This window comes from Pan paniscus, chromosome 18 (assembly GCF_029289425.2).
Source record: "Pan paniscus chromosome 18, NHGRI_mPanPan1-v2.0_pri, whole genome shotgun sequence".
NCBI lineage: Eukaryota > Metazoa > Chordata > Mammalia > Primates > Hominidae > Pan > Pan paniscus.
In genome coordinates, this window is record NC_073267.2 from 20,018,422 (window position 1) to 20,030,310 (window position 11,889).

At 47.9% G+C, this 11,889-nt stretch overlaps 1 protein-coding gene across 1 annotated transcript in view; it reads right to left on the reverse strand.

Moving 5' to 3' along the window:
• The window catches only part of LOC129394149 (BOS complex subunit NOMO3-like), a 149,810-nt gene extending 146,938 nt beyond the window's left edge, over positions 1–2,872 (reverse strand). Inside the window, exon 1 of the mRNA XM_063597954.1 lies at positions 2,637–2,872. Coding sequence (XP_063454024.1) covers positions 2,637–2,872 — 236 coding nt within the window. The remainder of the gene's footprint in view (positions 1–2,636) is intronic.
• Positions 2,873–11,889: the final 9,017 nt, after the last annotated feature.

Sequence of the window (11,889 nt, forward strand, 5' to 3'; positions counted from 1 at the left end):
AGGCACGGTAGCTAAAGTCCCATCTCCTCAAGAGGCTGAAGAGAGAGGATCACTTGAGCCCAGAAGTTTGAGTCCAGCCTAGGCAACACGGCGAAACATAGTCTCAAACAAAAAAAAAAAAAAAAAAAAGGAAAAAAATGGGTTGCAATGTAACCTGTGCTTATACAACAGTCCAGCAACTCAGTCCCTTGATGAGAAAGTGAAATTGCCTGTTGGATGTAAGGAGCAGTAAGCTCGTTGAGAAATTCAAGCACAAATATGGCATTCACCTGAAAAGCTAGGGCAGCTAAGGTCGCACATTAGAATCACCTGTGCGCACTCCCAGGGAGTCTGTTTTCATTGGACTGGAGGAGGCTCAACTGCATTGTTTTGTAAAGTTTTCCCAGGCGATTCCATAGGCAGCCAGGGGTGAGAGCGCCCCAGAGAATGGGAGGGAAGCAATTACTCTGGGGCAGAGGTTCTGACAGAGGGCAGGAGCCGGTAATGACCTGGTAACAGATTTATGGATGTCCACTTGAACTAATGTTCATTCACAACACCTTCCTGTTTCATGCAATTCTTTTTCTTTTTTCTTTTTTTTTAATGTGAGACAGAATCTTGCTCCGTCGCCCAGGCTGGAGTGCAGTGGCGTGATCTCAGTTCACTATAACCTCTGCCTTCCAGGTTCAAGCAATTCTCCCTGCCTCAGCCTCCTGAGTAGTGGGGATTACAGGCACCCACCACCATGCCCAGCTAACTTTTGTATTTTTTAGTAGAGACGGGGTTTCGCCATGTTGGCCAGGCTGGTCTCAAACTCCTGACCTTAGGTGATCTGCCCACCTTGTCCTCCCAAAGTGCTGGGATTACAGGTGTGAGCCACTGTGCCCAGCCTGTTTCATGCATTTTCTATGTGAATATTCTATATCATCATCTTAGGTTTTTATTGTGGGGAATTTGAAACATATACTAAGTAAACAGTATACTGTGTACTGTGTCTGCCTGGGTCGTGACACAGTTCCCCATACCATCAACTCACAGTCATTCGTGCTGTGTCCAAACGTCAAGACTTTGTCTAGCTCCACCAGTATTTTAAAACAAATGCCAGCATGAAATCATTTTATCTCTAAGTATTTTCATGTGTAACTCTAAAAGAAAAGGGTTTTTTTTTCTCTCTGAAACAGAGTTTCACTCTTGTTGCCCAGACTGGAGTGCAGTGGCAAGACCTCGGCTCACTGCAACCTCTGCCTCCCAGGTTCAAGCAATTCTCCTGCCTCAGCCTCCTGAGTAGCTGGGATTACAGGCACCTACTACCACGCCTAGCTAATTTTGTATTTTTAGTAGAGACGGAATTTCACCATGTTGGCCAGGCTGGGCTTGAACTCCTGACCTCAGGTGATCCACCCACCTCAGCCTCCCAAACTGCTGGGATTACAGGCATGAGCCATCGCGCATGGCCAAAAGGGCTCTTTTTTTTTTTTTTTTTTTTAAATAAAACCTCCCTATCACCTAGGAAATGAATCATTCCTTAATATCTGCAAATGTTCAAATTTCAAATTATCTCATAGATAACTTCTTAACTCTCTCAGGATTTAAATAAGGTCTGCATATTGGCATTTGGCTTCTTTGTCTTCTAAGTCTCATATGTATGTTCAATTTCAGTGCCTCTCACACATCAATATGCATATGAATTCCTGATGATCTGGTTAAAATGCAGATTCTAACTGAGTAGGTCTGGGGTGGGGCTGGAGTTCTGTATCTCTGACACATTCCCAGCAGATGATGCTGTGATGCTGGTGCATGGACCATACCCTAAACAGCATAATTCTACTTCATGATAAACGAAAATCTTTTTTTTTTTTTTTTTTTTTTTGAGATGGAAACTCACTCTGTTGCCCAGGCTGGAGTGCAATGGTGTGATCTCAGCTCACTGCAACCTCTGCCTCCCGGATTCAAATGATGATCGTGCCTCAGCCTTCTGAGTAGCTGGGATTACAGGCATACACCACCATGCCAAGCTAATTTTGTATTTTTAGTAGAGACAGGGGTTTCTCCATGTTGACCAGGCTAGTCTGGAACTCCTGACCTCAAGTGATCTGCCAGCCTCGGCCTCCCAAAGTGCTGGGATTATAGGAGCAAGCTGCCATGCCTGGCCCACAGTAAAAGAAAATCTTCTATTAAAAAAAGGAATGTTGACATCTTGTGGTGGTAGGGGGCCAGCTTGGTATAAAATCCTGGAAGGCAAGCTGCTGCTGGCTGGGAAGGGGCCTTGCCTTCCCCTGAATTGCAGTTGCTAATCACACCTGCTATGGGTATTTAAATGTAAAAGGCAACACCTGACCCTCCAGAATTGGTACCTGACACCCTGGCCACTCGAGAGTTTATCCCTGCAGGGTCTGGCCATCCCAAAACTAGAGGCCCCCTTGTCAAGATCCTCAGAACCTCTGGAAGTGCATTGATTTGTTCAGTTTCTGGCAGGCAGACAGAAACACAAGCTGCAGAAATAAGGCAGTTACCTTTTCTCGCAGTTATAGGTTTAATTAAAAAGCCTCATGCTGCCGGATTCCAAGCACCCTCCACTGATCTGCGAGACCTATTGATTGCCTAGCTCTCCCTGCCAGACATAGCAGAGAGAAGACTTTATCTTCCTTTAATCAGACCTGCTTCCTTCCAATCTGGCTCCAACAGGGCTGCTGAGTTCTTGTGTAGAACGCTTCCATGGCCCCACCTTCATCCAGCCCCGAATACAGTGCGTAGAGCCAGCATCAGCTACAGAGAGCTGTGATCTGTGCTCGCAGTGTAGCAGGAGAGATGTCATCATCATCATCATCACCGTGGCCAGCACAAATGGAACATACACCACGTACCAGGTGCCGAGCTGATACTTCAAATACATTCTCTCGTCTTATGCATCAATATTGTTCATTTCTGTCTGTATTATCACCTAATTGCCCTATTTAATGTCACCTGCACCAGGCATTTGTTCCCTTTCATATCACCTGTACTATTTTCTTCATTGCCCTTAGTATTATCTGAAACCGTTATTTACTTATCTGCCTCATTATTCATTGTCTCTGCCCCCGAACTGTAAACTCCAGAGGGGCAAGGATTTTGCCCTTCTCATTCGGTCCAGCATCCTGGCACCGAAAATGGCCCTGAGCACATCAAAAGTTCTCTATAAATGTGTGTTGAATTTGATTTGTCACATTTACTCTTCCCAGCACCCTAGGAGCTCACTGTCTTACACGCATTTTACAGTTGAGGACACTGAGACTCAGGAAAGAAAAGGAATTTACCCAAATGCACCCACACAGGAAGCTATAGAGCAGAGATTGAAACCCATGTCTAGCCTGGGATGGTGGTTTATGCCTGTAATCCCAGCACTTTGGGAGTCTGAGGCAGAAAGATCACCTGAGCTCAGGAGCTCAAGACCAGCCTGGACAACACAGTGAGACTTCGTCTCTACAAAATAAAAATTTTTTAAAAGCCACAAAAAAGCAGGGCACAATGGCTCACACCTGTAATCCTAGCACTTTGGGAGGCCAAGGAGCGGGGGTGGGGGGGCATATCACCTGAGGTCAGGAGTTCGAGACCAGCCTGACCAACATGGTGAAACCCTGTCTCTACTAAAAATGCACAAATTAGCTGAGCGTGGTAGCACATGCTGTAATCCCAGCTACTTAGGAGGCTGAAGCAGGAGAATCGCCTGAACTCGGGAGGTGGAGGTTACGGTGAACCGAGATCGTGCCACTGCACTCCAGCCTGAACGACGAGCAAGACTCCGTCAAAAAAAAAAAAAAAAAAAAACTCACAATAAAGAAAGAAACTCAAGTCTATATAACTCTAGCAAGGGCCAGTAACCTGCGGTCAATGAACTCAATGAACTCGGAAGAAAAAATAGACCTCTTAATTTTACTAACATCAAACTGCAATGTAGCAATTCTTTCCATTATGAGCATAGGCATCAAACTGCAATGTAGCAATTCTTTCCATTATGAGCATAGGCAGCAAACTGCCGTCGTGTCAACAGAACCTGTAACTTTGTCACCAACAGGAATCACAGATATTTTCATGTCCTGTTACATTTGTTGCAAAGATGTTGGAATATCATTTACACTCATCACTGCTTTAAATTGCAATCGTAATAATGTTGCCAACCCACCATCAGATCGCCTTATTTGGTGTGTTAATAAAGAGGCATGGGTATTGCTATATCACAGTTTGGCTTTGTAATATTTTTGTAATAATTTTGTAATATTTATATCAGCTGTATTTCCATATAATCAGTTGTCTTCACAAGCCTTTGGATTTCATATTTAGAAACATTGCTCAGAGGCTGGGAGCAGTGGCTCACACCTGTAATCCCAGTGCTCTGGGAGGCCAAGGCAGGCAGATCACTTGAGGCCAGGAGTTCAAGACCAGCCTGGCCAACATGGTGAAACCCTATCTCTACTGAAAAACACAAAAATTAGCTGGGCGTGGTGGTGCATGCCTATAGTCCCAGCTACTTGGGAGACTGAGGCAGGAGAAGCACTTGAACCTGGGAGGCGGAGGTCAGTGAGCCGAGATGAAGCCACTGCACTCCAGCCTAGGTGACAGAGGGACACAGGGACACTCCGTCTCTAAAAAAAAAAAAAAAAAAAAAAAAAGGCCGGGCGAGGTGGCTCACACCTGTAATCCCAGCATTTTGGGAGGCCAAGGCGGGTGGATCACCTGAGGTCAGGTGTCTGAGACCAGCCTGGCCAGCATGGTGAAACCCTATCACTACTAAAAATACAAAAATTAGCCGGGCGTGGTGGCAGGCACCTGTAATCCCAGCTACTCAGGAGACTAAGGCAGGATAATCACTTGAACCCAGGATGTAGAGGTTGCAGTTAGCCAAGATCATGCCACTGCACTCCAGCCTCAGTGACAGAGCGAGACTCTGTCTCAAACAAAAAATGAAAGAAAAGAAAAGAAAGAAAAGAGAAGAAAAAGAAACATTGCTCTGAGAAGGGTAATAGGCTTCCCCAGATACCAACAGGGCCCACAGTGCAGAAAATATTCAGGACTGGGCTCTAAAGCCCATGCTCAGACCACAGGCTGCAAATAACGTGTGGCTCAGACAGAAGAGAAACATGAAAATGACCGCAGGTGAGTTTCCAGCTCTCCTCCCTCCAAGGGCAGGGATGCTGAGGCTCAGTGTGGGGATGTGACCTGGGAGGACACATAGCAAGGTAGAACCTGGGTCTGAACTGGACTCTGAATTGTCCCATTAGCAGCCTGGCACCTTTTCAGCTGCACCAAGCTGCCACCTAAGGACACAAAGCATTCCACGCTCAGACGTTTGTGGGCTGTAGCCCATGGTGATGAGCCACTTGGAGGCAGTTTGTGCAGTGGAGAAGGCTCTGGTTCACTGACCTGCAGTGACTGGTAGTCACTTGTTCACACAAAACAGTCATTATTCGCTCACACACTGCCAGCAGGATGTAGATCAGTTCAGTCACCTTGAAAGGCAATTGGGCAGAGCCTGGTAAAACACGGGGTTGGGTTCTTCTTTTGGCCCAGTCATTGCAACACCAACATCCCCAATGTACACCCCAGAACAGCAGGTCTCAACCCTGAATGCACATTTCGAAGCACCCTGGAGCTTCTAAAACTGCCGACGCCTACCCTGAACCCTTCAACTAAGAATTTGGGGAAAGGCAGAGTTGGTGTGATTGTAAAAAAAAAACATTCAGGTGATTCTGTCTGCAGCCAAGCTGAGAACTACTGGCCTCAGGAAACACTTCACGGTAGTACACAGAGGCCTACGCGGCGCACGCACTGAAGTGCTATTTTCAATAGCAAGGCAGTAGACGCAACACAAATGCCCATCAACACAGAAATAGCTTGAGAAAACAAAAGGCAATTAATAACATAGTGAGATGCTATGCAGAAGGCAGGAGGAATTAACTAGCTCTCTATGTATCAGCGAGGATTGGTCTCAGAAACACAGTGTTGAGTGAAAAAAATTCAAGTTGCAAACTATACACATAGCGTGCTATATCTTGAGGTTTTCAGAACAAAACTAAAGATGCATACAAATGGATGCAGAAGTATTTGAAGGTCCTTAACGATACACGATGTTCATAAAAACAAGGGCTGGCCGAGCGTGATGGCTCACACCTGTAATCCCAGCACTTTGGGAGGCCAAGGCAGAAGGATCACTTGAGGCCAGGAGTTCAAAACCAGCCTGACCATCATGGTGAAACCCTGTCTCTACTAAAAATACAAAAAATGTAGCCAGTCATGGTGGCACATGCCTGTAATCCCAGCTACTCAGGAGGCTGAGGCAGGAGAATTGCTTGAACCCAGGAGGCGGAGGTTGCAGTAAGTTGGTATCATGCCACTGCACTTCAGCCTGGGAGACAGAGCAAGACTCTGTCTCAAAAAAATAAAATAAAATAAAATAAAAAAGCGACAAGGTGCAGGAACTTGGTGTGATCACTAAAAGGACTTGAGTTTTCCGTTTTTTTTTTTTTTTGTTTTTTTTTTTTTGAGATAGGATCTCACTCTGTTGCCCAGGTTGGAGTGCAGTGGTGCAATCATGGCTCACTGCAGCCTCGAACTCCTGGGCTCCAGCCATCCTCCCACCTCAGCCTCCCAAGTAGCTGGGACTAGAGGCATGCACCACTAAACCTGGCCCACTTTTGCATTTTTTTAAAAAAGCAAAATATGTATATTTTTTACAGAAGGAATTAAAATTGATTATAAACATTAGTATTTTTTAAAAATCCCAGTGCTTTCTATGTATTATTATACTAGGCTGAGGAGAAATGAACTGGAATGGAAGACTTCAAGAGAGATACAGTCCAGAGGAGGATAAAGACAATGCTACCAGGATACAGCATTTTAGTTGGTGATGAGAAAGAGCTGCAGAAGATCTAAGAAGCAGCTCCTAGGCCAGGTGCGGTGGCTCATGCCTGTAATCCCAGCACTTTGGGAGGCCAAGGTGGGCAGATCACTTGAGCCCAGGAGTTTGAGACCAGACTCTGCAACGTGGCAAAACCTCCATCTCTGCAAAAAATACAAAAAATTAGCTGGGCACAGTGGCATGCACTCACTGCACACAGTGGCATCCAGCTCTTCAGGAGGCTAGGGTGGGAGGATCACTTGAGCCCAGGAGGTTGAGGCTGCAGTGAGCCACGATCACACTACTGCACTCCAGCCTGGGTGACAGAATGAGACCCTGTCTCAAAAAGAAAGAGAGAGAGAGGGGAAAGAAGGAGGAGGAGGGAGGGGAGGGGAGGGAGGCAGGGGAGGGGAGGGAGGGAGGGAGAGAGAGAGAGGGAGAGGAGAGAGAAAGAAAGAGGATGGAAGGAAGGAAGGAAAGAAGGAAGGAAGGAAGGAAGGAAGGAAGGAAGGAAGGAAGGGAGGGAGGGAGGGGAAGAAAGGGAGGGAGGGAGGGGAAGAAAGCATCCCATGCACAGGAAATAATAAGGTCAAAATCCTAGAGTGCAAAATGAGGGCAGCAGCCCCACGGCATTCTTAGGTCACTGGTCCTTCCTTTTGCCCGGAGAAAATGGTGAACAGTGAGGCTGAGAAGTGCGCAGGGGCCGGATGGTTGTGGGATGTCTTGAGCCATGTTAAGGATTTTGGTCTTGATCCTCAAGGGAATGGGACCACTGAAGTGTGTTATGCAGGGAACTGTCACCATTACATGTATGCTTCTGGGTAAAGGCAAAGGGAAGGGAATAAGAGACAGAGCAGAAGCTAAGCAGCATCTGTGGTCACCAGGTGAAAGCAGGGGGTGGCAGTGGGAGTGGAGAGAAGTGGACAGAGCTGACAGATGCTTTAGAGGCAAAACTGACACACTTGGTGACAGGTTCAAAGTGAGGAGTAAGTAACGAGTCCAAGAAGATACCCCTCAACTAGGCACTTCTGGCCCCCAGGGGTCCAGCCAGACCTCTGGTGGTCCAAGCCCAGGTCTGCATCCCTCTAGATTGTCTCCGGTCCAGAACAAAACTCTGGCTAAACAATGAGCCTTCCACATGCCTGTAATCCCAGCATGTTGGGAGGCCAAGGTGGGAGGATCGCTTGAGCTCAGGAGTGTGAGACTAGCCTGGGCAACATAGTGAGACCCCCGTCTCTACAAAAAATAAAAAAATCAGCCAGGCATGGTGGCACACGCCTGTAGTCCCACCTACCTGGGAGAATGAGATGGAAGGATAGCTTGAGCCTGAGAGGTCAAGGCTAGAGTGAGCCGTGAGCACGCCACTGCACTCCAAGTCTGGGTGACAGCGTGAGACCCTGTCTCAACAAAAAAAGAACGAGCTTTTCAGTCGGGTGCAGTGGCTCACACCTGCATTCCCCACTACTTGGGAGACTGAAGTGGAAGGATCACTTAAGCCCAGGAGTTTGAGACCAGCCTGGGCAACATAGCGCAGAAAAACATCATCTCTTAAAAAAAAAAAAAAAAAATTTAAAGGGATGGAGCCTTTCGGTAAGGAGGGTCATCTGAGTTCCAGCACATCTCAAAACAAAAATCAAAATGATACCCTTGGCTCACCACATCCAAGTCTCTTGTGCCCCAAAAGTCATTATCCTGTTATGGCGCCCAGTGACAATTAGTGAGAAATTGTATGGACAGCTCCCGATTAGATGTAACACCCCTGACACGCAGCATCGTGAATCAATTACTCTGAGTAACTCAAGTCTAACACTCTGACACTCCGCCCCCCAGGAAATTGCCTCCTTCTTTCCACACACACTTCTTTCTTCCCAATGAATAAATTGAGAGCTGTTTGTTTACAGAGACAAGGTTATTTTCATTCGTGACTGAAGAAGCAGCTCTGCTCACCCTGTTAGCTGTGAGTCACAGTTGATTCCCTCAAGGATGGGACTGAGTTGGGATGAAGGGCCCCAACCTCCCCAGGTATTGGTCCCAGTCGTTGCCCAAGGAGTGGACTGTCTTACCCTGGGTCCTGGGGACCCACGAAGCCAGAGCTCCTCAGAACAGGGCTCCCAACATAGCTCGGCCTGGCTTTCCTTCTTTCTGTGTAGTCCCATGAAGTAAGATCTGAATTGAGATGGAGTCCTGCTGGCAGTAACTGGCTATGAGGCCCCAGCTGTCATGTACACTCTCTGTTCTTCAGGAAACAGGACACGGTGGCCAAACCACCACCAGGTCCCCTTCTCTCCATATCGTGAAAACCTGGCGCCATCCTGTGGCTGCTCATCAGCTCAACTCAAGGTCCTCTGACCCACTCCACATGAATGTAAAACCTTTCTCTGGGGAATATCACTCAGCTTCGGTGACTTCCAGCCTCACTCTGCAAATCCCTGCTTCCTTTGCAAAGTCTGCATTCGTCTCTGTTTTAATAAGAAAAACCTGACCTCTTTCTGGTTTTCTGTTGAAAGAGAAATTGCTGGTACTTTCCAACTACTAACCAAAATCTAGAGTTTCCTGTGGTCCCACCGAAGCACCACTTCCCTTCTCCCACCTACCCCGCCTACTCCTTCATACAAGCTGGCAGATGGGCACCCACAGCCAGGGTCCTCTCCCCCAACCAGCCTTGGGCCCGCATCTGAGTTTGGTGGTAGCCCCTGCCACTTCCTCACCCCATGGCTCCATGGGACCCAGGACCAGCTTGCAGCCCGATGATTCGGGCTCCTCTCTCTGGGGTGCTCCTCTCCCACCACTTCCCTTCTTCTAGACCAGGTATGTGGGGCTGGATGAGTCCTCTACAGAAAAGAGCCCAGCACCAGGTCAGACATACATGGGTTCAAATCTCAGTTCTGACCCAGTTAGCTGTATGGCCTCAAGCTAGACACTTAACCTCTCTGAGCTGCCTTTTCTTGTTTTTTTTTTGTTGTTGTTTGTTTTTTTTTTGAGATGGAGTCTTGCTCTGTCGTCCACGCTGGAGTAGTGGTGAGATCTTGACTCACTGCAACCTCCATCTCCTGGGTTCAAGCAATTCTCCTGCCTCAGCCTCCTGAGTAGCTGGGATTACAGGCGCATGCCACCACATCCAGCTAATTTTTGTATTTTTAGTAGAAACGGGATTTCACCATGTTGGCCAGGTTAATCTCAAACTCCTGACCTCAGGTGATCCACCTGCCTCAGCCTCCCAAAGTGATGGGATTACAGACATGAGCCACTGCGCCTGGCCAACAATAATAAATTTTAAAAACAAAGAATATGATATGCTGCAGGTCAGAAATATCCTACTAGGAGCCAAAGCTCTAGAGGCAGAAAAGTCAGGAGTTGACAGAAATCCGAGGGAAGACTTGAGATGCCTCAGGAATGGGATAGAGGAGGAGGAGGAGGACAGGACGGTGGGGAAATTTTTATTGAAATGAGAAGGGGCAAAAGGGGCCCCAGATGACATCTGCTTTATATTCGGAAGTAAAGGAGTGAATAATAATATTGAGAATGGGATGCTAGTAATGGATGCTACAGACAGGTGCAGAAATCTGTAGTACCAGCTGGAGAGATAAAAGCAACCTTGACACTCAACAAAAGGCAGTACCGGTTATTCTCCGTGTGTGTGTATGCATGTGTGTGATATATATCAGTGTGTATGTATGTGTGTGCATAGATATGTGTGTTTGTGTATATGCATTTAGCACAGGTGCTCAAAAATATTTATTGGATGGATGAGTGGATTGGTGGATGGATGAATGAACCCATGGACGGATGGGTGGGTGGATGGATGGATGGACGGATGGATGGGTGGGTGGATGGGTGGATGGATGGATAGATGGGTGGTTGGATGAATGCTTGGATGGATGGATGGATGGGTAGATGGATGGGTAGATGGATGGGTGGGTGGGTGGATGGGTGGATGGGTGGTTGGATGAATGCGTGGATGGATGGATGGATGGATGGATGGATGGATGGATGGATGGATGGGTAGATGGATGGATGGGTGGGTGGATGGGTGGATGGGTGGTTGGATGAATGCGTGGATGGATGGATGGATGGATGGGTGGGTGGATGGATAGATGGGTGGTTGGATGAATGCGTGGATGGATGGATGGATGGGTAGATGGATGGGTAGATGGATGGGTGGGTGGGTGGGTGGGTGGATGGGTGGATGGGTGGTTGGATGAATGCGTGGATGGATGGATGGATGGATGGATGGATGGATGGATGGATGGATGGGTGGATGGGTGGATGGGTGGTTGGATGAATGCGTGGATGGATGGATGGATGGATGGATGGATGGATGGATGGGTAGATGGATGGGTGGGTGGGTAGATGGATGGGTGGGTGGGTGGATGGGTGGATGGGTGGTTGGATGAATGCGTGGATGGATGGATGGATGGATGGATGGATGGATGGATGGATGGATGGGTAGATGGATGGGTGGGTGGGTGGGTGGGTGGATGGGTGAGTGGGTAGGTGAATGGAGAGTAGGTGGATGGATGGAGGGTAGTTGGGTAGATAGGTGGGTAGGTGGATGGAGAGATAGACGGATGAGTTACACCAACTCTTCCTGTCCTTCAGCCTCAAATCAACTCTCTTTTGCCTCAAGACTGGCAACGCTTCTACTTTCCTTCCTCCTCCCTCCGGCGTCCTCCTCTTCCCCACAGCAGGTAAATGCTGTACCCCAGCTCCAGTCTGGGCTTGCGCTCAGGGACCAATATTCCAGGACATTTGCAGTCCTACCCTGCCACCTACAGGGAGCTCTGTGGTACTGCAGAGAGGAGCCCCCATTTGACTTCGATTCAGGGCAGCGTCACGTATCTCACCCTATTCAGAAAGAGAAAGGGTAGCACTCAGAGTGCTTGGCAAGGAGTGGGCAAAGCCCTCGGGGAACTGGGGGCTGGTTTCGGCTTAGAATCTTCTTTCAAAGGGTGAAAACATTGGGCTAATTCAGGTAGGCAGAGCTCAGAGCTGTTAGGTAGGGAAGGCAGGCACATCAGGGAGAGCGGGGGAGGGAAGGG